At 35.1% G+C, this 25388-nt stretch overlaps 3 protein-coding genes across 3 annotated transcripts; all 3 read left to right on the forward strand.

Moving 5' to 3' along the window:
* Nucleotides 1-470: 470 nt before the first annotated feature.
* Nucleotides 471-2253, forward strand: LOC112756881 (uncharacterized). Its single transcript, XM_025805494.3, has 3 exons — nt 471-821; nt 1045-1205; nt 1313-2253. Exons 1-3 carry the CDS (start codon nt 655-657, stop codon nt 2008-2010), a joined length of 1026 nt encoding a protein of 341 aa, XP_025661279.1. The 5' UTR covers nt 471-654; the 3' UTR covers nt 2011-2253.
* A 1914-nt stretch (nt 2254-4167) lies between these two features.
* LOC112756888 (uncharacterized) lies at nt 4168-7977 on the forward strand. The gene is made up of 2 exons (XM_025805499.2): nt 4168-6012; nt 7795-7977. The coding sequence occupies exons 1-2, from the start codon at nt 4168-4170 to the stop codon at nt 7975-7977; spliced, it is 2028 nt and encodes a 675-aa protein (XP_025661284.2).
* Nucleotides 7978-22342: 14365 nt separating this feature from the next.
* On the forward strand, nt 22343-25161 carry LOC112756897 (MATH domain and coiled-coil domain-containing protein At1g31390). The gene is made up of 4 exons (XM_025805503.3): nt 22343-22526; nt 23242-23388; nt 23737-23894; nt 24171-25161. Exons 2-4 carry the CDS (start codon nt 23264-23266, stop codon nt 24887-24889), a joined length of 1002 nt encoding a protein of 333 aa, XP_025661288.1. The 5' UTR covers nt 22343-22526; nt 23242-23263; the 3' UTR covers nt 24890-25161.
* Nucleotides 25162-25388: the final 227 nt, after the last annotated feature.

The following is a 25388-nucleotide window of genomic DNA, read 5'->3' on the forward strand; positions in this document are numbered from 1 at the left end:
AATGGTATTACTTATTTTACATGCTTTGTATCACATTTTTCATCACCCATCTCTATTGAACATGATAATAAATTAAGAAACATAGTTCCTCCCAACCTAAGAAAATAAATGTGTATAAAAGTATAATATTTGAAAAAATAACTTAAAAAAAATAAAGTGATACAAGCATATGGTGGCGGGCACCTTTTTTTTTTTCGTGTGGGAGAGAGAAGAGTTATGTTTTCGAAAATAAAAAAAATAAAAAATACAAAACGGACCCTGCGTAGTTTTTTTTCAAATAAATCGGATCCTTCAATTTATAGTTTATTTTTTTTTAAACAAATCAGATCGTCTGATTTAAATAAAACACCGTATAAAAAAAATACCTGCAAACCAAAAAAAAAAAATATCTAATCTTCCAATAACAATAACAATGTATTACACATATATTTAACCAATATAAAAAAAATTAGCCTATGCTGGCGTGTCCTGGAGGAAATGGAAATTGTAGAATCCGATTTCTGGTGCTCAACACGCACCGTCTGATTTTTGGCTGGTCGGCCACGTGTCACCGAGATATGGAAGATGAGATTCACTTTGACTCGCCTATCTTCATTTCAGAACTGAAAAGACACGCACATTGTTTGTTGGGCAAGCTTGAGCTTTCTGAAGCAGATGCAGAACCCAGCAAGGTGCAGAAGAAGAAAAAGGAGAATGGAAAAGGAGCAACAAGAAAAAAAGGTTTTAACAACTGGCAAGTTCACATGGACCATTAACAACTTCTCTAGTAAGTTCTTCAATCACTACTACTCCCACACTTTCTTCGTCGGCCCCTATTCCTGGTATGTACTTACAACGATACCTTTTTCTTCTAAGCATTTCTCATTCTTTCAAAATATTACTTTTTAACTTTTTATTTCATTTTATTTTGTTTCTAATGTTTTGGATTTGTCAAAAATATTCTGGACCTTGACTCCACAAAGTTGAAAACTTTAACTGCTTACAATATAAGTGATTTTGCATGTGTACTTAATTATATATATTGTTACCTTTTGTTTCTTTTAGGCAGATAGCTATTTCAGGTATCCCCAACATTTATTTACGAGTCTTATTGGTAGATCGATTCTATGCTGGGGATATTGATAATGTTCCTGTTGGATGGAGATCTCTTAACTTCAAGCTTTCTTTAGTTGATCAGCTTCAAGGCAAATCCACAATAATAAATGGTATCATTATATTCTTTGATGGATATCCTTTGTCCTTTTGATTAATCATCTAGCGGCATTTTTTCTTATCAAACTCTATTTTGACCTATGATTTGTGATTTTGCCAGAGAGTGAGAATATCAATATTCGTCGGCTCGAAAAAGGAGTTGCTGTTGTTTCCTTGAGAGTACTTTCAGGCATGGTTTCTGACCCCAAAAACGGGTTTCTTGTAAAGGACACGTGCATTGTTGTTGCTGAGGTTTCTGTCAATGATTTAGGACTTGATCATGATCAAAATCACCCATGTTTAGTTATGAAGTCCACAGCTTTATTTATGGATTTCAGGGGATTATGCAAAATAGAGAAAGACTATGTTCAACTACTAGAGAATTCATGTTCGAAGTACCCTTCTCTTATTGAAAGCCATAGAAAGAGAAAAAGGAGCCAAAGGTTCAATCAACTTTCATTCACAACATTAGGGAAACTCTTGCATTTTCTAAAGACTAAGAAAGTGAAAGACATGAAGAATGATGATGCTTGTAAGGAGTTACAAGATTTATGGGATGAGGCTGAGATTAGATTTGATGATTTGAGTTGGTTGGAGCCACATGTTAAATCTGCTTTGAGCTATTTTGAGAATGCAGCCAAGGTGAAAAAGCTTAAGGCTAATGTGGTTGATTTAGAAGAAAAAGCTAAGACCCTGAAAGCAGAGGTAATTGCTATAGATGCTGTTCTTGAAACAACAAAGAAAGAATTGGCAAAGGCTGAAGAAGGTTTTGTAGCAAGAGATTTGGATGATCAATTAGGATATGGAATAATTCCCTAATTTAGATTAAGATTATATATAAATATATTTTTGTATTCTGCTTACTAGCTAGATCTCTATCATTCTGTAAAATCCAGAACACTAATATCTCTAGGACTTTATAATAATTCTATTATCTAGTATTCTACTTTTGTCAATTATAGAATGTTAAGTAGGGTAACTTGTATGCCGTATATAATCACAAATTTTTGTCCTATTACTTTTTTCTATTACGGCCTAAACATATTTGTATTGTTGTGATTATATTTGTATTGCTGCTATTCTATTTGTAGTCTTGTGAGAACAGTTGCATACCCGTGACTATGTTTGTGTAAGGCAAGTTTGACTCCGAAATAGTATTAGAATTATGTGTATAAAATCTGATTTTGAAGAGATGGAAAAGTTTAGCTGACTGTTAAATGAAATTATTAAGGACTTATTTGATTGATATATGAGTTTTTTAAGGACCTATCTATCTCATATGTGATTTTCTTGTGATCTATCCGCCTAAGAAATAGTTTGCTTAAGGAGATTAATTTGTCTTAATTTAACAAGGGGTGTTTAACGGCTAAGGCATTGGCTTGACGTGACACATCAGATTATTCTGTTAGTGCTAAACGGAGTGGTGTCAAAAACGACCAATTCATTTGAATAAATATTCAAATATTATTAATTAATTACGGACTAAAAATAATAAATTATGTTGGTGCTCTAACATTTTTTTTATCTAAAAAAAATTGGGCCATTAATTAATTAAAGGAACAAGAAAAGTTTTGTATTGAAAAAAGAGTTAGCTAACAAGGATGTTTATAACAAAAAAATGATAAAAAAAAAAAGTTATTTTTCAACTTTCATGTTACGTAGCTTCTTGTTCCACTCACATATATAAATAAATCAAGATAACTTGTGTGTATAGTTCTCAACATAAGTGTTTTCTTGATCTAAGGAAATGGAATATCAAAAAGCAACTGTGGAAACAATTGTGAAGTTCACATGGACCATCAACTACTTCCCTGAACTGAACTCAGACTTTCAAGTTGTCCCTAATTAATCAGATCGATGACAAAATGACAGAAACAAAAGGTATGTGATTGAATATTATCATCCATAACCATCTATCCCATTTTTGTGCTCTCATCATTTAACTATGTAGATAGGTAGTGTATTAATATACAGTGGCGGATCCACGGGGGGACCTAAGGTGGCCATGGTCCCCCCCAAATTTTTTTAAAAAAATAGTAAATAGTAATAATTAATAATATTAAATTTTTTTATATATAATATTAAAAAAAATATAACTTACAAAATTTTATAAATTAAAAAAACTAAAAACTGCATTATGTATTAGATATTTGAATTATTGTTGCTCTTGTTAACAAATAGCCCATTCTAATAATTAATAAAAATGGTTCTATTATACTAGCCCAAGCCCATACTATTAATTAAAGTAACCCTAGTACATTTTTCAAATATTTGTTTCAAACTATCATAGGCATAGCGCCACTTTTCTCTCTCTTTTAGTGATTCCCAAACTTTTGGTCTTCTACTCTTCTCATTCTAATTTTCTTTCCATACCAAAACAAGACATACGAAGAAAAACCATTGAAGAGAAGTGAACAACAAAATATTAACCATTGATGCACAACAAAGATTCAAAGAGGTATATTTCAATTTTTTTTAAGTTAATGACAATGTCAAGTATTATTTACATTATTTATTTAAAATAATTAATTTTTTTTTATAATGGACAGTGTTCAAAGATTGAAGTGAGGACAAAACTCAATAGAATTATTTTTTTGTGAGACTTGGAACAAAAAATAATCAGGTAAATCAATAACTTTATTTTTGGTTATTATATATTTGTGTTTCTAAAATTATTTGTTATTGCTCAATAGGTTTAATATTTTTTTTTAAGAAAATAATATATATGCAATTATTTTTGTTTTTTTTTGTTAGATAGTTCAAGTTAAGTTAAAAATGTCAAAGATGAAAACAATTCACTCATTTTTCAAGAGAAAAGAGAGAATATATGATGAACAAAATTCAGCTTCAGATTCTTTGAGTAATGTTCAAAATATTATTGAACAACCTGTGACACAACTTGTTGAGCAAGATATTCAACCCCCTGCTTCCAAAATAGCAAGGACTGAAATAGATCAAGTTAATATTGATACATTGATGCGTGATCCCGGAAAGCGTCCGCAAATTTGGAATTATCCTATCAATCAACAAGATGAAATCCGTAGAGCATACATAAAGTTTGGACCATATCAATTTATTATGGATGAGTACCCTCTTTGTGGTCTAGAAAGTCATCCTCGTCGTTTCAAAGCTCATTGGTTTAAGAGTTTTTCTTGGCTAGAACATTCGCCAGAAGTGGATGCTGCATTTTGTCTTCCATGCTATTTATTTTCTAGAAAATCAAGTCCATTCACATCAGGAGGATTTCGCAATTGGAAAAAAGTGAATAATGGAAAGGATTGTGCATTTTTATCTCATGCGGGTAAATCTCTTAATTCTCCTCATAATATTGCTGTTAAGTCTTGTAAAGATTTGCTTAATCAATTATGTCACATTGACAAAGTATTGGCTAAGCAAAGCTCACAACAAGTTTTAAGCAATAGATTGCGTCTTAAAGCCTCTATTGATACTGTCAAATGGTTAACGTTTCAAGCTTGTGCTTTTAGGGGACATGACGAGAGTCATGAGTCTCAGAATCGAGGAAATTTTCTTGAAATGTTAAAATTATTAGCTTCTTACAATAAAGAAGTGGATGCAGTTGTTTTGGATAATGCTCCTCAAAATGCAATATACACATCACCTTCTATTCAAAAGGAAATTCTACATGTTTTTGCTAGAAAGGTGCAAAATGAAATTCGCAATGAGATTGGTAATGCAAAGTTTTGTTTGATTGTTGATGAAGCTAGAGATGAATCTAGAAGAGAACAAATGGCACTTGTTGTTAGATTTGTTGATAAGCATGGATTTGTCAAAGAAAGGCTAATAGATGTTGTTCATGTCAAAGATACTACTTCTGCTACTCTAAAACAAGAGATTTGTTCTGCATTATCTCATCACAATCTCAACATTCAAAATGTTCGAGGTCAAGGGTATGACGGAGCTAGTAATATGCGTGGAGAGTGGAAAGGGTTACAAGCTTTAATTATTCAAGAATGTCCTTATGCATATTATGTTCATTGCTTTGCTCATCAATTACAGCTAGCTCTTGTTGCTGCGGCTAAAGAAGTTGTTGATGTTCATGCTTTTTTCCAAAGTTTGAGTAATATTATCAATGTTGTGTGCTCTTCTTGCAAACGCAATGATGAATTACGATCTGCTTATGCAACTGAAATTTCCCATTTAGTTGCAACTAATCAAATTGAAACAGGAAGAGGAGCAAATCAAATTGGCACATTAAAAAGATCAGGAGATACCAGGTGGAGCTCTCACTTCAACTCAATTTGTAGCCTTTTACGTATGTTTGGAGCAACAACTTCAGTTCTGGAAGATTTGGCTACTAATGGATCTACATATTCTCAACGTGGTGATGCTACTTATGCTCTTAAATCTTTATTATCATTTGATTTTGTTTTCATTTTGCATATGATGAAAGAAATCATGGGAATCACTGATAAACTTTGTCAAGCATTGCAACAAAAATCTCAAGACATTTTGAATGCTATGCATCTGGTTTCTAGTACAAAGTCATTGATTCAACAGTTAAGAGATAGTAGTTGGGGAGCACTTTTGGAGAAAGTTAGTTCTTTCTGCAATGATCATGCTATTCAGATACCTGATATGGGTGCTTCTTTTAGTGACATAATTCGGTCTCGTCGTAAAAAGGATGTTGTCACTGTTGAACACCACTATCGTGTTGACATTTTTACTAGCGTGATAGATTTTCAATTGAAAGAGCTAAATAGTAGATTTAGTGAGCAAGCAACCGAGCTCCTCATACTGAGTACATCTCTAGATCCTAAAGATGCTTTCAAGTTATTCAGTGTTTGCAACATATGCAATCTTGTAAAGAATTTCTATTCTTTAGATTTTTCTGAGCAAGAAAAGATTCAATTGGATTATGAGTTACAACATTATGAACTTGATGTGGTTAAAGCTCCAGATTTTCAGAATTTGTCTACTCTTGCTGAATTGTGTCAAAAATTGACAGAGACAGGAAAATCAAATATATATCCTTTAATTGATAGATTAATTCGTCTTGTTTTGACTCTTCCTGTGACAACAGCAACAACTGAACGGGCCTTTTCAGCTATGAAGATTATTAAAACAAGGCTTCGAAACAAGATGGAAGATGAATTTTTAGCAGATTGTATGATTGTATATATTGAAAAGGAAATTGCTTCAAAATTCACTTCAGAGATGATAATTGATGATTTTAGTTCCATGAAGCATCGTCGAGCAAGTTTAAAAATATCAAAATCTTAAAGTATGTAGTTGAACATTGACTTTTATATAATATAATTACTTTTTTGATATATATGCTACAAATCATATTTTGTTAATTTTTTGTTATATTTTATATTTAATTGGCCCCCCTCTTATGAAATTTCTGGTTCCGCCACTGTTAATATATATTGATAAGATCATGTTTATTTGAGAGTGTAAATAACTTGTATAAACATTTCAACTTATGAATATTATTGTGGATCATATACTACTCTTTGTCACTTTAATTTTTCAGGAAGTTTGAATGTCGAATTCATAGGAAGCATTGTTACAACTACTTATTATCAATAGTTTATGGCTTTAAAGTACATCAATCCCTTTCTTTACATATATTCAAAATCAATCTACTTATTCCAATGGCTGGTATTCACAAAATTGCAGGCATCAATCCTATTATGGACAATTTATGTGTATGTATACGAGTGATACGGTTATGGACACTACCAAGTTACGAAAATTCTCCATTGCCATACTCAATTGAGATGGCTTGGCTCGATGAAGACGTGAGTTTTCTACTAATATTTTTCTATTTTATTTTAAATTTATATTATTTATATTTTAAATTTATTTGTTTATTCTTATCTAATCGTTCTTTGATTTTTGTTCATCAATTCTATTTTATTTTATTTTGCATATTTTATAGTATTTGATAATGAGGCAAAACAAGTTTTGAAAAGAGTTGTGTAGAGATATTTGATCCATTCCTATTGGTAAGTTCTAACCAATATTTATTTCTAAAAATATTAGTGAAGATATTTTTAATGGTAATTTTTATATTATTTATTATTAATATATTATGTAATACTCTGCAGAAAGGAGATCTATCGGATACACCTACACTTTTTCTCATTCTAATTGATAAGACCTTTCTCTTCATCGTTGAAGTTCAAATATCTGATGATCCATATTTTTCATCTTCTTATAAAGTTAAGAAGATAATTGATAATGTGGACCTCATAAATAAATTCAAAGATGCTCACCCTATTCAAATTGTGAGTATAATTATAAGTGTACTTTCTATTAAAAATCAATTTATTTTTTGCTTCCTTGGTCATTAGTAGTATCTAATTTATAAATAATAATTAATAATTAATTATAATTTTAGAATGTTCACTACACGGTGGTTTGCTTCTAATTTCAAAGGCATCCTCAATCATTAAAGAGGAGAAAGTAGAAAGTGTTAAGATATTTGTTCAAAAAATACATTTTTTTTTGTTCTCTCAAAATTAGATCTTAATTTTATTAAAAAAATATTAGTGAGATAAAATCAAAGGTTAGAAAGAAGTCTTTAATTTAACGTGGTAAAAGTACATAATTTGTTATTTGAATTCTCCAATGAAGTTACGGCCAATGGTGAATCTGAAGGGTTGGAAAATGCTATTACACCAACTAAGTGACTATCCTAAGAGCCGGAAGATTCGAATGTGGAAGGGGATACCTCAACTTGCAAGAAGATCAAGATTGAGAATGAAACTTGAGAATTCGGATGCACATATTTTGGAATCCCTTTTAGAGTCTATCTAATAGAATAATGTCAAGCATATGTTTGTTTTGGTGGAAACATTGTCTTTTCTTGAGTTGTTATTTTTCTTTTAGTTCTTTTCGATTTTTATGTTTGGAATTTAGAATTTTTTAAAATATAAATTGAAGTTATTTGGTTATTACTTGTAGTTTTATTTTTAATGATTCTCACCGTTGATATTCTGATAATTTCTAATTTAATATTTAATGTCATAAAGTTATAATTTTTTTTGAATTATTGTTGATACAATTAAGTTAGTTATTAATTTTTAATGTGTATTTTTTTAAAAAAAATTAATTATAAATTTTAATTAAAATATCATGTTTAGAATTTTAAATTTAAATTCAAATATACTTTTTTTTGAATTTTTAAGTAAGTAATTGGGTTTGAGAATACTTTTTAAAAATTTATATAATTTATAAGCTATTATGCTAATTACAAAGGATTATAATAAAGTAAATAGAATTATCAATCTTATTAAGATGTGAGGTTATTTATACTGTTTTAAAAAAAAATCTTTATCTTTATAGCAATACAAATAGAAAGTTCTTATGCTGACGTGATGGTCATACATTGAGTTTGAAAATTTATTTGTTTAAGTGTCAGTCACTAAAATATTTTAAAATTTTATTATAAATCATAACTTATTATTTGCTTGCGCTATTACCTTTTAAATTTTTAAATATGCTTTCTTAGGTTGTTGGGTACTTAGTTTTTAATATTGTTGAACTAATAATTTGCTTAGGTATCATCACTAAAAATTTTTAAAATGTTATTTATAAATTATAATTTATTATTTGCTTAAGTTGTTACTTTTTAAATTATAATATTAAAGTAAATAGAATTATCAATCTTATTAAAATGTAAGGTTATTTATACTATTAAAAAAAATTAATTTGACTTTTTTCTATACTTAATTCTATTTCTAATGTTGTTTCGACATTGAATTAATTTAAAAAATTTTATTTAAAATTTTAAAATTTGTACTAGCTAATTAAAAAATTCTATTTAAAAATTTAAAATTTGAAATTCTAATACTAATTCCTAATTAAGTGACTTCTTAACCGTTTCTATTTTTAAATTTAAATTTTTTTACTTACTACATTTATAAATTTTTTCTTTACTCAATTTACATTGTTATCTTTTAAATTATTTTTACAGAATAGAAGTACTTTCATTTTTTTTCTCTCTTTTTAAATACTTTTTCAAAATTTATGTAATTTATAAGGTTATTAATTTTTAGATTGTATTTAATTTTATTTTTTTTATCGACAAATAATAGGATTGATACTATTTATGACGAAACTAATAAAATCATTCTTAAATTAACAAATTCCTATATTCTTGATGAACAATGAACATTTAATTAAAAAAATTTATTTAAAAATTTAAAATTTGTACTAGCTAATTAACAAACTCTACTTAAAAATTTGAAATTTGAAATTCTAATACTAATTCCTAATTAAGTGACTTCTTAACCGTATCGATTTTTAAATTTAATTTTTTTATTTGTCACATTTATAAATTTTCTCTTTACTCCATTTATATTGTTATTTTTTATATTGTCTATATACAATAATAGAAGTACGTTCATATTTTTCTTTTCAATTTCATTATTTAAAGAAACGAAAAAAAATATTTTAACTATTAGTTAAATTTATTGACTGAGATTAAACTTATTATTATTTGTTAAAATTTTTTTACTAGCATTTACCTAATAAAATAAAATATTTTGTGATTAAAATATATTTATATCTAAACTTTTCCGACAAAAAAATATTTGGAAAAGTAATTTGGAGTATTATTTCCGAAAGTTAAGACGTATATATATGAACATTATCATCCATAACCATCTGTTCATACCCTGGCCCAATAATAGAGGCCTAATCCGAAGAATTAAGCCTAGCTAAGCACCGACCTTCATATAAGAAGTCGGTATTGACTACAACTTACTCTAAAGAAGTCGGACATGAGATTAACTGGCAGATAAACACTCATTCAAATGAGTAACCACCCCTAAAATCTCTCTAACCATTTCAATCAAGCCATATCTTAACCTCCCTAAGATAGAGGGACGGTTAACACCCAAAAGATACGGCACTACTCCAACGGTGGTTATTGGCTCACCACTATAAATACATTGACACCCCTCAGGTATCTCTAAGCCCAATACTCTTTAGACCTGCTAACACCCTTGCTAACTTAGGCATCGGAGTGTCTTTGCAGGTACCACCCCCCATTCATTTGCGTATACAAGTCGGAAGGAGACTCCAGCATACGAACTAGCTCGGAGACTACCATCCGCGGACGATTGGGCCAACTAGCGCCATCTATTCTATTAATCTCCGGTTACCCACCGAAACATTGGCGCCGTTACCGGGGACCCGAGAGATCATCCATCGATGGCGGACAGATCCCACGAAGAAGGCCATGTGGAGACAGATTCTGAGCAAGAGAATCTGGACACAGGCAATAACGATGTGGACCTCGCCCTCCACCAGGAAGTCGATAATCAGCATAGAGAAGGCACCTCCGGGGTAAAAAACCCGAAGGTAAACTCCTCAGAAAGACGCGAGTCAGAAAAAGGACGACCATCCCACGTAACTGAACTCATGGGGTTAGTCCACAGCTGCCTGGAACAGTTAGAACAAGAGCGGGAGCGACAAAAGAAAACTGAAAAGAGCCTAAAAGAGGATATGGAACGACGAAAAGAGTTGGAAAGAAAACTCTTAAAGTTAGAATCCTCCCTCAAAGGTCGTAACTCCCGTGATGAACAAGAAGAGCTGCCTTTAGGTGGGGAGGATCCTTTTAGCGAGGACATAATGAGAGCAAAAGTTCCGAGGAACTTTAAAAGCCCTGATATGGACCTCTACGATGGAACCACGGATTCAAAGCATCACCTGAGTAACTTCAAAAGTCGGATGTACCTAGCCGATGCTTCCAACGCTACGCGATGCAAAGCTTTTCCGACTACTCTATCAAAAGCAGCGATGAAGTGGTTCGACAGCCTCCCCCCGAGATCGGTTACTAGCTTTGAAGACCTCTCAAGGAAGTTTTTGATGAGGTTCTCAATTCAGAAAGACAAAGTGAAACATGCACCGAGCCTCCTGGGAATAAAACAGGAGGTCGGAGAATCTTTACGAGCCTATATGGAATGGTTCAACAAAGCATGTTTGGAGATTCAAGACCTGCCCACAGAGGCAGTCATAATGGGACTAGTCAATGGACTTAGAGAAGGACCCTTCTCGCAGTCCATATCTAAAAGACATCCCATTTCTTTAAGTGATGTACAGGAACGAGCTGAAAAGTACATCAATATGGAGGAAAACGCCAAGTTAAGAGACCTGAGTTGGCGACCTGGGCCCCCTCCCTCAACAAAAGAGAGGGAAAGGGAAACCAAGAAAAAGGAAGAACTCGGTCTCGAGAGGCCAAGGAAATATCACTCTTATACTCCCCTGAAAGTTTCTATAGTGGATGTATACAGAGAGATTTGCAACACTGAAAGACTGCCACCCCCTAGACCCATTAAAAATAAAAAAGGGGGGAGCCGCAGCGATTACTGTGAGTACCATAAAATATATGGTCACTCCACAAACGACTGCTACGACCTTAAAAATGTGATAGAAAAGCTGGCCAGAGAAGGTCGGCTTGACAGATATCTCATAGAAAGGTCGGACAGCCATGGAAAGAGAAAGCGAGATGATATGGATAGAAGAGACCCACCACCGCAGACTCCAGAAAGACATATTCATATGATCTCAGGAGGGTTTGCAGGAGGGGGACTCACCAAATCCTCTCGCAAAAGACATCTCAAAAGAGTCTACCAGGTCGGGGAGGAGACACCCGACCTTCCCACTATTTCATTCACAAAAGAAGATGGGCAAGGAATAATCCCTGGACACGATGATCCAGTGGTAATAACTATGATCCTAGCAAATGCCCATCTCCACAGAACCCTAGTAGACCAAGGAAGCTCGGCAGACATTCTCTTCAAGCCTACCTTCGACAAGCTAGGGTTAGACGAGAAAGAGTTAAGAGCCTATCCTGACACCCTATACGGATTAGGGGACACGCCAATAAAACCACTAGGATTTTTGCCCCTTCACACCACTTTTGGAAAAGGGGAAAAATCAAAGACTCTGAGCATAGACTTCATAGTCATTGATGTGGGGTCAGCTTATAATGCTTTAATCGGCAGAACTATCCTTAATCGGCTCGGAGCAGTGGTATCCACTCCCCACCTCTGCATGAAATTCCCGACCTCAGCAGGAATAGCAACGGTAAGGGGAGATCAAAAATTGGCGAGGAAATGCTACAATGAAAGCCTAAATCTGAGAAGAAGGGGCAGAGAAGTTCACACAATAGAGCTCGGTGGCGCAAAGGCCAGAGAAGAGCTGCGACCACAACCGGGAGGAAAAACCGAGGAGATTCAGGTCGGTAAAGAGGAAGGGAAAAACACTCATATAGGAGCCAACTTGGGGGAAACCCTAAAACAAAAATTGATCGAGCTCCTAAGAGATAATTCCGACCTCTTCGCCTGGAAGGCCTCTGACATGCCAGGGATAGAGCCGGAACTCATAAGCTCTCGGTTTATCCAGGATCCCGACCTGTACAACAAAGAGGACGCAAACTCGGCCCAGAACGAGCCCTAATAGTAGAAGAGCAAGTGCAGGCGCTTCTGGAAGCTGGCTTCATTAAAGAGGTAAAGTACCCAACGTGGCTAGCCAATGTAGTGCTAGTCAAAAAACAGAATGGTAAGTGGAGAATGTGTGTCGACTATACCGACTTAAATAAGGCATGTCCTAAGGACCTTTATCCCCTACCAAGTATTGATACCCTAGTGGACTCCAGCTCGGGGTACCAATACTTATCATTTATGGACGCCTACTCGGGATATAATCAAATCCCGATGCACGAGCCATACCAGGAGAAAACATCATTCATCACACCCAGAGCCAATTTCTGCTACGTGGTCATGCCATTCGGATTGAAGAATGCAGGAGCCACATATCAAAGGTTGATGAATAAAGTGTTTTCCCCTCACCTGGGGAGCCTAATGGAAGTATACGTCGATGACATGCTGGTAAAAACCAAGAAGGAAGTCGACCTCTTGTCCGACCTCTCACAAGTCTTTGACACCATAAGGCTGCATGGAATGAGGCTAAATCCCGTAAAGTGCGCCTTCGCGGTGGAGGCAGGAAAATTTCTAGGATTTATGCTAACACAAAGAGGGATTGAGGCCAATCCCGATAAGTGTAGAGCCATCCTAGAAATGAAAAGTCTGACTTGTTTGAGAGAAGTCCAGCAGCTCAATGGCCGACTTGCAGCCCTCTCCAGATTTTTGGCAGGATCGGCACTAAAATCCCTTCCACTATTTTCCTTATTAAGAAAGGGATGCCAATTCAAATGGACTCCGGAATGCGAGGAGGCGTTCCAAGAGTTCAAAAAGTTTTTAAGCCAACCTCCTATCCTAACCCGACCAGTACATGGGAAAGACCTCGTCCTGTACTTATCCGTAGCAAACAAGGCTGTCTCATCGGCCCTGATAAAAGAAGACGAGGTCGGACAACATCCAGTCTACTTCATTAGTAAAGTTCTACAAGGCCCTAAACTAAGGTACCACAAACTAGAAAAGTTTGCCTACTCCTTAGTAATAGCCTCACGAAGGCTACGACCTTACTTTCAAGCTCACACAATAAGAGTCCGTACGAACCAACCCATGAAGCAAATCCTCCAAAAGACGGATGTTGCAGGGAGAATGGTTCAATGGGCAATAGAGCTCTCCGAGTTCGATTTGAGATATGAAACTCGGACAGCAATTAAAGCCCAGTGCCTCGCCGACTTCGTGGCAGAATACGCAGGGGATCAAGAGGAAAAACCGACTACATGGGAACTCTATGTAGACGGATCCTCCAATAAAACAGGAAGCGGCGCATGCATAATATTGGTAGATGAAAGAGGAACCCAGATAGAGGTTTCCCTAAAATTTGAATTTCCAGCTTCGAACAATCAGGCAGAATACGAAGCCTTGATTGCTGGATTGAAGCTGGCAGAAGAAGTCGGTGTTACAAAGGTGATGATATACAGCAACTCACAAGTGGTGACCTCCCAAATAAGCGAAGAATATTAGGCAAAGGACCCTAATATGAAGAGGTACTTGGAAAAAACTTTGGAACACATTGGGCGCTTTGCAGAAACCAAGGTCAAACACATAACTCGGGATCTAAACAGCAGAGCGGATGCCCTATCCAAGTTAGCAAGTACCAAACTAGGAGGGAACAACAGAAGCCTGATTCAAGAAACCCTCCAGGAACCCTCAATAGCAAAAATAGAAGACAAACAAGAAGTACTTGAGGTAGTCAGTCTAGACCTCGGATGGATGAACCCCTTAGTCGAATACATGAAATTCGACATCCTCCCTAAAGGCGAAAAAGAAGCTAAAAAGGTCCGAAGGGAAGCACAACACTACACCCTGGTGAGAAATATCCTCTACAAAAGGGGGATATCGACACCGTTGTTAAAATGCGTACCGACCTCAAGAACCGCCGAGGTATTGGAGGAAGTACGTAGTGGGATCTGCGAAAACCATCTCGGAGCAAGGTCACTAGCCAGGAAAGTAATCCGAGCTGGATTCTACTGGCCGACCTTGCAGAAAGATGCCACAGAATTTGTGAAAAAGTGTCAACCATGTCAGATGCATGCAAATTTCCACGTAGCTCCACCAGAAGAGCTCATCAGTATCGCTTCTCCATGGACTTTTGCAAAATGGGGAATGGATTTGTTAGGTCCTTTTCCCCAAGCGCCAGGACAAGTCAAATACCTGATCGTGGGGATAGATTACTTCACAAAGTGGATAGAAGCAGAACCATTGGCCACCATCACCGCTCAAAGAAGTCGCAAGTTCCTCTACAAAAATATCATCACAAGATATGGGATACCTTATTCCATTACTACAGACAATGGAACCCAATTCACCGACGCTACCTTCAGAAGCTTAGTAGCCAGTATGAAAATCAAACATCAGTTCACCTCGGTGGAGCACCCACAAGCTAATGGGCAAGCCGAGGCAGCCAACAAAGTCATACTGGCAGGGCTAAAGAGGAGATTGCAAGAAGCAAAAGGAGCTTGGGCTAAAGAGCTTCCTCAAGTGCTGTGGGCCTACAGGACAACCCCCCAATCCGCCACGGGAGAAACACCTTTCCGACTAGTTTATGGCGTAGAAGCCATGATACCAATAGAAATCAATGAGCAAAGCCCAAGGGTAACTCTCCATGACAAGGTCGGAAACATATGGGGGCACAAAGAGGAGCTCGACTTGCTTCCCGAAGTCCGAGAGGATGCCCAGATAAGAGAAGCAGCATTGAAACAAAGGATGACTACAAGGTACAACAAAAAAGTCATTCGAAGAACATTTGCCCCGGATGACTTGGTCTTAATCAGAAACGACATTGGAGTCAACAAAACAGGAGAAGGAAAGCTCGCCGCAAATTGGAAGGGACCATACAAAGTCAATGAAGTTTTAGGAAAAGGTTATTATAAAGTAACCGACCTGAACGGCACTGAATTACCAAGGTCGTGGCATGCTTGTAATATGAAAAGGTACTACAGTTAAAAGCGAACTCTACTCCCTGATGTACTCTTTTCCCAGCTTCATGATTTTTTCCCAAAAGGGTTTTTTCTGAAGAAGGGTTTTTAACGAGGCATCATAGTAGAGGCTAAGGGAAAATAGGCTATAAAAACCCTTAGTAGCAAGAAGGTACCCCCCCAATAAATAAAGATCTTTTTCATCTACAATATCTCTTATAAAATCCTTTTTATTTTTTCTAAGTCCTTCTACGAAACGCGCCGACTTAAGCTCGACAAAACGTGAAAATCCCATGAACCGACCTAGATGGTCGTCAGGATAAAACGACGAGGTACAAGTCGGTGTAAAGAGGTTATATGAGTTGATCGTAAAAACTCGGGAACAATCCGACTCCTAAGTCGAAATGAGAACCCGAGTATAAAAGCTCGGAAATACTCCGACCCATAAATCGGAGCGAAGAACCGAGTAGAAGAGAAACGTATCGCAAGAATAACCTAAGTCATAAGAACTCGCTAAAACAAAGTCGAGTATAGGGGATAACAAAAAGAGATTGGAAAACCTAGAAAAAGTTTAAAGGCTGTCCCAAAAGTCCTTAAACAAAACAAACAAGCCAAAAGGAAAGGTTTTCAAGAAAAGATCAAGGGGACTTCAAAAAACCAAAAAGCATACACGCATAAGGTAATCTAAACCCTTATCCAAAAAAGGGTATCCATTTTGTTAACTTAAAAACCCTTATCAAAAAGGGTATTTTTTAATATTTTGTTTACGGCCTGGAAAGGCCAGAAAAAATTGTTCAACCAACACCACCAAAAATAAATAAATAAAGAGTTTAAAAACGGGGGGCCCACAGGCCGGACCCCCAAATAGCCACAGATCATTTTTTAGGAAGAAGAGTAGACGGATCACCACCACCAGAGTTAGGAGGAGCGCCAGCAGAAGCATCCATGGGAGATGAAGAGATCGGAGGAACTACTGAAGAACTCGGAGCGTCTTTAGAACGAGGAGGAGACTCAATAATCCTCTGCCCCCGAGTCTTCAACTCTGACTCGGAAACAATTACAGGGGCAGGAGGATCTACAATGGCGCCGTCAATAACAACTTTGTCGGGAGCAATAACTCTGACCTGCTCCAGGAAGATCCTCCAAGACTCCTCGGCACCATCAGCAATAGAGTCCTCCAACTCCTCATACGCTTTCCGAGAATTCAACAGGTCAGTCTTCACAGACACAAGATCTTTGAATAAGCTTTGATAGCTGGCCTGCGCTGTTTTCCTCAGATCCATCTCCGTGTTGCATTGGGCCTGTAAAGCCTTCCCTTTCTCTCGGAGGGTATCTCTCTCCTCCCTCAGCTTGGCAATTTCCTTCCTCAACTCTCCCTCATGCTCTTGATATGCACGAAGTCTTCCTTCCAGCTCCTCGACCCTCGAGGTCATCCCTAAAGAGCTGAGAGGAGCCTTCTCAAAAATATCCAAGAGCTTGCCACAGACCCCCGCCGCTTTGAGACTCTCCTCGATCATAGTGGTAAGGTGGCTCCGAACAGACATATCATCCATGCCTATACGAGCATGAGGATAGATATTCTTTCGGACGAACGCAAGAGCATCCGCCTTAACCTCACCAGAAGAACCAGACTCTAAGGTCTTGCGCTTCTTGGGATCAGGGGAAGGTCGGACGACAGGGGACGACTGAGAGGGAGCTGAAGAAGAAATCACCATGGGATTGGAAAGAGTCCCAACGTTCCGAGGAGGAGGAGGAGGAGAGATAACCCTGGCATCACCAGACCGAGCGCGAGACTTAGCTTTAGCCTCCTGGACCCTCTGGAAAGATTCTTGAGCGTTTGTCTTTGCCATTTCTGAAAAAGAAAACAATAGCTAAAGAATCAAACAAGTCAGAATGATCAGTTAACAAGTCGGGAATCTAACAGACAAGAGAAAACTACCTAGCTGTGATTGGATAAAGGTCGGAGACCCTTGGAGAAACTTTTTAGTATCCAAATATGGGGCCCTCCCCCACACTTCTCGGAGGAACCCCACGACGGCAGCCTCTACTTCATCCAGGTCATCCGGACCATATTTCTCACAAGGGGAGGCCTCCAGCCAGTATAAAGGAAAGCGAGGAGAAGAATTATCATCCAGAAAAAAGGGGTGATGACCCTCTACAGCTTGCACTTTGAAAAAGAAATTTTTAAAGTCATGAAAGGATTCATCAAAAAGAGTAAAAATCCTCCGACCTTGTATGGCTCGGAAGGAAACCCATTGTTGTTTATTGTTCAGCCCACTAAAAGGCTTGGTCATATGAAAAAGATGGAAAAAGATTTTCAGAGAGGTCGGGAAATCCAGAGCATGGCTAATAAATTGATAAATTTTCAAGAAACCCCAAGAGTTGGGGTGAAGCTGGGTAGGGACAACCCGACAATGCTGCAAAACAGACATCTCAAAATCTGAAAAGGGTAGAAAGACGCCCAGACGGGTGATCATGCACTCATACATAAAGAAGAAATAGGGAGCCGTTTCGTTGGCTCTCCTATGACAAACTCGGTCCTCTGAGCCAGGGACAAGCAATTCATACTTAGGCTCATCCTCATCTGAAGTACAGAGCCGGTGGTGGGTGCGAAGATGAGTAATAAACTCTGCATCAACCAACGGCTCCTCCCCTAGAACAGTAACATCGACCCAATCTACGGAGGCCATTTTCTTTCTCTAAGGAAAAATGAGGAAACCTACAAAGGGAAAAAGAAAAGGAAAAATCAAAAACAAAGGTCTCTAGAGAGGAGAAAAAGGAACCAAGCAAAAGTCCACAAACCTATTTCTCTACAAAGTAAAGTCAATACGAAAAGTGCGAAGAAGAGAAAGGAAAAGCTAACCTTTATCCGAAAGTGAAGGTTGGAAGAAGCAGAAGTCTCCAAACGCAAGAATGCAGCACGAACAAAGAAAGAAGAAGTTTGAAAGATTGCAGAAACGGAAAAATGAAAGAGAGGGAAAGTATTTATAAACATGCTAAGGGGCATAATGGTAAAAGCGGAGCAGTCATTAATGAGAGTGCACCGTTACCAAAGCCATCAATCCCTAAGTGCATCCCTAACGGACACGACGCTAGAATAGAAGTAACTGTCAGAAACAAAAGGTCGCGAAAATCACGTCGGTTTGAAAACCCGTGTTTCCTCCAAGAAAGTCGGCTACGACCCCGAGTAAAATACTCGAACCCAAGTCTTATACAGATCTTGGGCTCGAGTAGGGGCACTGTTCATACCCTGGCCCAATAATAGAGGCCCAGGTCCAAATAAAAGGCCTAATCCGAAGAATGAAGCCTAGCTAAGCACCGACCTTCATATAAGAAGTCGGTGTTGACTACAACTTACTCTAAAGAAGTCAGACATGAGATTAACTGGCAGATAAACACTCATTCAAATGAGTAACCGCCCCTAAAATCTCTCTAACCACTTCAATCAAGCCATATCTTAACCTCCCTAAGATAGAGGGACGGTTAACACCCAAAAGATACGGCACTACTCCAACGGTGGTTATTGGCTCACTACTATAAATACACTGACACCCCTCAGGTATCTCTAAGCCCAATACTCTTTAGACCTGCTAACACCCTTGCTAACTTAGGCATCGAAGTGTCTTTGCAGGTACCACCCCCCATTCATTCGCGTATACAAGTCGGAAGGAGACTCCAGCATACGAACTAGCTCGGAGACTACCATCCGCGGACGATTGGGCTAACTAGCGCCATCTATTCTTTTAATCTCCGGTTACCCACCGTAACACCATCCATCCTGCTTTCATCTCTTCATACAAATTCCTATATTCTTGATGAACAATGAACATTTAATTAAAAAATTTTATTTAAAAATTTAAAATTTGTACTAGCTAATTAACAAACTCTACTTAAAAATTTGAAATTTGAAATTCTAATACTAATTCCTAATTAAGTGACTTCTTAACCGTATCAATTTTTAAATTTAATTTTTTTATTTGTCACATTTATAAATTTTCTCTTTACTCCATTTACATTGTTATTTTTTATATTGTCTATATACAATAATAGAAGTACGTTCATATTTTTTTCTCTTTTTAATTATAAGCTATTCATTTTCAATTTCATTATTTAAAGAAACGAAAAAAAATATTTTAACTATTAATTAAATTTATTGACTGAGATTAAACTTATTATTATTTGTTAAAATTTTTTTACTAGAATTTTGATATTAGAATTCATTTATCTAATAAAATAAAATATTTTGTGATTAAAATATATTTATATCTAAACTTTTCCGACAAAAAAATATTTGGAAAAGTAATTTGGAGTATTATTTCCGAAAGTTAAGACGTATATATATGAACATTATCATCCATAACCATCCATCCTGCTTTCATCTCTTCATATAACTATTTAATTATTTATATAGTGTATTAATATTATTAAGGCCATGTTTATTGGAAAGTGTAAAAAACTTGTATAAATTTAGTTTTGTCAATTTTCCAGATGATTTCACCGTCAACTTAAACGATAGCAATGCTACAATTGGTAGTTCATCCTTCATGGATATCGACAAATTTCTTTACTTCGATAATGGGTTTCTTGTAAACGAGACATGCATCATTGTTGCCGAAGTTTATCTCAATGACAACAATGCTTCATTTGATACTAAGTTAGTAAATTTTAAACCAATGAGTAATAGCTCAAATGGCATAATCTCCCCATACTCAATTAAGAGGTTGCGGGTTCGAGTCTCCTATCTTTGGTTAAAAAAAAAAAAGTTAGTAAATTTCAAGGGATTATGCAAAATGGAGAAAGACTATGTTAAACTAGTAGAGAAATCACGTTCAAAGTACCCTTCTCTTATTGAAAGCCATAGAAAGAGAAAAAGGAGCCAAAGGTTCAATCAACTTTCATTCACAACATTAGGGAAACTCTTGCATTTTCTAAAGACTAAGAAAGTTAAGGACATGAAGAGTGATCATGCTCGTGTGGAGTTACAAGATTTATGGGAAGAAGCTGAGATTAGATTTGATGATTTGAGTTGGTTGGAGCCACATGTTAAATCTGCTTTGACCTATTTTGAGAATGCAGCCAAGGTGAAAAAGCTTAAGGCTAATGTGGTTGATTTAGAAGAAAAAGCCAAGACCCTGAAAGCAGAGGTAATTTCTATAGATGCTGATCTTAAAACAACAAAGAAAGAATTGGCAAAGGCCGAAGAAGGTTTTGTAGCAAGAGATTTGGATGATCGATTAGGATATGGAATAATACCCTAAACCCTAATTAGATTAAGATTATATATAAATATATTTTTGTATTCTGCTTACTAGCTAGATCTCTATCATTATGTATAATTCAAAACACTAATGTCTCTAGGACTTTATAATAATTCTATTATTTAGTATTCTACTTTTGTCAATTATAGAATGTTCGATAGGGTAACATGTATGCCTTATTATGAATTATGATCACTAATTTTTGTACTTTTTCTTTTTCTTATACATCATAATTAATTAATAAAATTTTTTTCCCTTTAACTTTGCTTTTTCAAATAACTTTGTAAGCATTTTGTAGTGATGATGAAAATAAACAAGTCCATTGTATAGATGTAGATTATTAAACTAAGTTTAATTTTGACACTATTGTACTATCATTTTAAATAATGAGTGACTACTTTTTTTATTTATTTATAAGAGTCCAAATAACTATATAGATAGATAGAACTATACATAAATAAAAAATAACAAAAATATTTTTCCATTTGAAAATAAAAAAATTGTTAGGAAAAAAATTGGGAATCTTTTTTATAGACCGATTCAAAAGTATACCCTAGAAAAAATGAAAGTAGATACTAATTTTGTTGATATGATTAAAAAAAATTGAAAGCTCCTCATAAGAAAAAGAAAGTAACTGAGGGGTAGTAAAGTATGGTAATATATAAGTTTTTAGTCACCAAAAAAAATAATATATAAGTTTTTTATATTTTTTATTCTTTTTATATAAAATCAATTGAGATTAAAAAAAATGGATAATATCTTAAAAATACAATACACAATGACTCATTCTGATTATTATATTCTAGTAAATAAGGATATTATATTTTTTTTATTATGAAAACCATAACTCTAACTAATGAATTATAACTTAAATGATACATCATTTTTCAATATTCACCTAAAAAATGGGAGTTCGAGCCTTCCTAATTTTGAAAAAAAATAAACTCATAACCTTAGCACCAAATAGAAATTAAAAAGTGAAGCCCATGACATAATTTTTTTCTCACTTAAAAAGTTTTGGTTCCAACCTCACTTTTAATTCTTAAAAAAAAAATAAGTGAAAGCTTTGAGGGGGTAAAACCGTAACCGAGAAAAAATTAGGCTAATTTTTTTTTATATTGTATAAATATATGTGTAATACATTGTTATGGGAAGATTAGGTGTTTTTTTTTTATATGGTGTTTTAATCAAATTGGACGGTCCGATTTGTTTGAAAAAAAAAGTAAAGTACAAATCGGAGGGTCCGATTTGTTTGATAAAAAAAAAATACAAATCGCATGGTCCGTTTTGCATTTTTATTTTTTTTATTTTTTAAAATAGAAATCGGACAGTCTGATTTCAACATTAAAAATTTTTTTATTTTCAAAAACACAAATCGGACCATCCGATTTGTGATTGTTGATTTAAAAAATGAAATAAATCGGAGAGGTCCCCCTCCGATTTATTCACACCGTAACAATAAAAAACTCATCTCTTCTCCCATCATTGTGAGATACACTCACCTCTCTCCCACACAAAAAATAATAAGCGGAAAAATTATATCCAAAGAATTCTTGGAAACTCAATCAAAGGATTCTGCAAGCGAGGGAGTAAAAACTAAAAACCAGAGCTTTGAGGATTACATAGAGGGAAACGAAAACAGAGCTTTCAACAAGCATCAAAGAAGAGAATTTACTATTTACCACTTACCAAGTTTTCATCTTTCTCAGGTAAACCTCTTTCTCTCAATCAACCTATCATCTTATGTTATCTTATTATTCTATAACGTCTGTATCATTGACATTTCACCAATGGTTAATGATTTAGGGCTAAATTTTTATTTTGTTATTTTTTATTTTTTTCATTCTTATTGGTGAGACCCGTCAGATTTTTTTATCATTCTTATTGAATATATAGAAAGAGTTTGAGTTTATTACATATAGTTGTTAGTTTAGAATTCTCAATTCTTCAAACACATTTGCATGTTTTTGTCTCTGGCTGTATAATCTTCAGCAATTGGATTATGAAAATACATTTCGTCTTAACTTTCCAATCACTGGTATTGTTAAAATCTTGTCAGTTTTAACTATGAGAAAATTAGTTGGGGTGAAATTTTAACAATGATGCTGGTGCTGGGTGCTAAAATTTGGTGTTGTAGAGTCTCTCTGAATACTCTCAGGGTTAAGACAGAAGATCCTTGATCTATAACTAGTTAGCCATTACTCATGTTGTTTCAAAATAAATGTGGTTTTCATTCTTTTGATACACTGGAAAATCAATGTATTTGAACATAAAATATATAGATAGTTGTCTCATAACCATGGTACATAGTAAGTAAAGAAGTACTTGCATAGTTGCATGCATGCTTGATGTTTGTTTCCAGAAACATTCACAACCACTAAGTTTCATTGATAATGTTTCGAAATTATGTTAAACACAAACAAGTGTTACGTGGTGAGCTGAAGAAATGGAGGATCAAGGAGAGGTTGAAACAACTATCACCTCAAAGTACACATGGACCATCAAGAACTTCTCTAAATTGAAGTGCGACAAGCTCTACTCCGAGAACTTCTTCACTGGCAAGCATCCATGGTACTTGCTTGCAACCAACTCCTATATATGTATTTTGCAATTATTCACTAATAGGTATTCTCTTTGGTACATTGTTTTATTTGTGTTATATATATATTATTAGAATATTATAATTAGGGAACAAAATCAGGAAAATATCAAAGAGAATCAAAAAAAAAAACAATGTAATTTATTAGGATATTTTTCTATAATTAGCGTACTCATTAGCGTTCTCTTGGTCTATATATTGGTAAGAACCTTGTAATCAAGTGAAGAAATCAATATGATACTTTTCTAAATTATTCTTCGTTTCTTTTCCTAAACCTTTATACCAACGTAACATATATATGCTTTGGATTTGATTTTTAGGCGGATTCGTATACATCCAAAAGGGAATAAAGTAAACTGCTTGTCAATCTATTTGTCTGTTGGTGATAATGCTAATTTTCCTGTTGGTTGGAGCAAAACTGCTAACATTAAGATGTCTCTAATTAATCAGCTCTATTCTGATGACACCATAACACATGGTACTTCTGACACTACTATTTCGATTTCTTCATTCTCTTTATTGTGAAGTTTACATATATAAAGCTTTTAATTGAGTCTTATCAGTATCATTTGTCTTATTGATGAAAACTTTTATTTTCTAGCAATCTCATGCATGTCATAGTGCTGCCTTTTGGATGATTTTTGACAATTTTTCATAGATGAATGATCATGTTATGAAGGATTCAGTAGATGGAGCATTTTTCACTCAATTCTCTTGTTCTTATTTTAATTCCAATCTATTCTGCTTTTGCTAGTGGGCGTGCATACCTACAAGCACAACAGCACAGGAGTGGTTGCTGCCTATGGTTTCCCATCCTTTGTGTCTTTAGCTGAATTTTGTGACCCTAGTGAAGGGTTTCTTGTGAAGGACACATGCATAATTGTTGCTAAGGTGTCTGTCGAGAATTCAGGACACGAAGATACTAATGTTGATCACTTGCCTAAGGAAATGTGCTCATCAACATGTGATGAGTTGATCAATTTCAAGGGTCTATGCCAAATAGAAAAAGACCATGTTAATCTGCTGGAGGAAGCATGTTTGAAGCATCCTTCCGTTATTGAAAGCCATCGAAAGAGAAAACGGAGCCAGAAGTTCACAGAATGGTCATTCACAACTCTAGGGAAAGTGTTGCATTTTCTAAAGACAAAAAAGGTGAAGGACATGAATGAAGATGCATGTAAGGAGCTTCAAGATTTGTGGGAGGAGCTTGAGATGGTTAAGTTTGATGACTTGAGTTGGCTAAAGCCCCATGTTGAATCTGCATTGAGTATGAAAAATTATGCGGAGAGATTGATGAAGGTGAAAAGGCTGAAGGGTAGTGTAGTTGCTCTAGAGGTTAAGAGGAGGAACCTGAAAGAACTGATGATTTTAGCAGAGACAGATCTTGAAAGAGCAAGAAAGGAATTGGCAATAGCTGAAAAAGGGTTTGTAAAGAGAGAAATGGATGATGAACTAGGATGTGGAATACCCTAATTAAGATGACTGCCAAATAAGACTTCTATTTTGGTTTGCTGGCTGAGATTATATTAGAATCTATTTATATTTTTTGGTAATATTTATTGGTGTTCTTCAAACATTACACATGCCATATGGAAATAGAGGCCATAGCTCCTTAGATTTCTATTCTTTTTCTTTTTATTTGTCAAAGTGCTACTTTATAACTGTGTGTAGCTGAACAAAACTGCAAATCTCAAGTTGAGTCTACCTAATCAGTTGAATGCCAACAAGAACATATCTTACATTTCATATTACTCTCTGTCAATATATAGTTGATTGGATAAAGTAAAATTTCGATTTCTACCAAGTCAAATAATTTTACTGTTTAAATTATGTTACAATTTTATATTTTACATGTTTAATTTATTCTTTCAATTTTAGTAATTATTTTTCCTACCTGTTGGACAACTATACTTATATAAAAGTAAGAAAAGTAAATTTAGGCCATATAAATTATTCATAGTTATTAGTTAAG

Source organism: Arachis hypogaea, chromosome 2 (genome assembly GCF_003086295.3).
Source record: "Arachis hypogaea cultivar Tifrunner chromosome 2, arahy.Tifrunner.gnm2.J5K5, whole genome shotgun sequence".
NCBI lineage: Eukaryota > Viridiplantae > Streptophyta > Magnoliopsida > Fabales > Fabaceae > Arachis > Arachis hypogaea.

Coding starts and splice junctions, on each gene's coding strand:
- LOC112756897 (XM_025805503.3), top strand. CDS start 23,264: ATGGAGGATCAAGGAGAGGTTGAAACAACTATCACCTCAAAGTACACA. Junction 23,389..23,736: donor TTCACTGGCAAGCATCCATG/GTACTTGCTTGC, acceptor TTTGATTTTTAG/GCGGATTCGTATACATCCAA. Junction 23,895..24,170: donor TGATGACACCATAACACATG/GTACTTCTGACA, acceptor TGCTTTTGCTAG/TGGGCGTGCATACCTACAAG.
- LOC112756888 (XM_025805499.2), top strand. CDS start 4,168: ATGCGTGATCCCGGAAAGCGTCCGCAAATTTGGAATTATCCTATCAAT. Junction 6,013..7,794: donor TTTGCAACATATGCAATCTT/GTAAAGAATTTC, acceptor TCTCCAATGAAG/TTACGGCCAATGGTGAATCT.
- LOC112756881 (XM_025805494.3), top strand. CDS start 655: ATGCAGAACCCAGCAAGGTGCAGAAGAAGAAAAAGGAGAATGGAAAAG. Junction 822..1,044: donor TTCGTCGGCCCCTATTCCTG/GTATGTACTTAC, acceptor TGTTTCTTTTAG/GCAGATAGCTATTTCAGGTA. Junction 1,206..1,312: donor CAAATCCACAATAATAAATG/GTATCATTATAT, acceptor TGATTTTGCCAG/AGAGTGAGAATATCAATATT.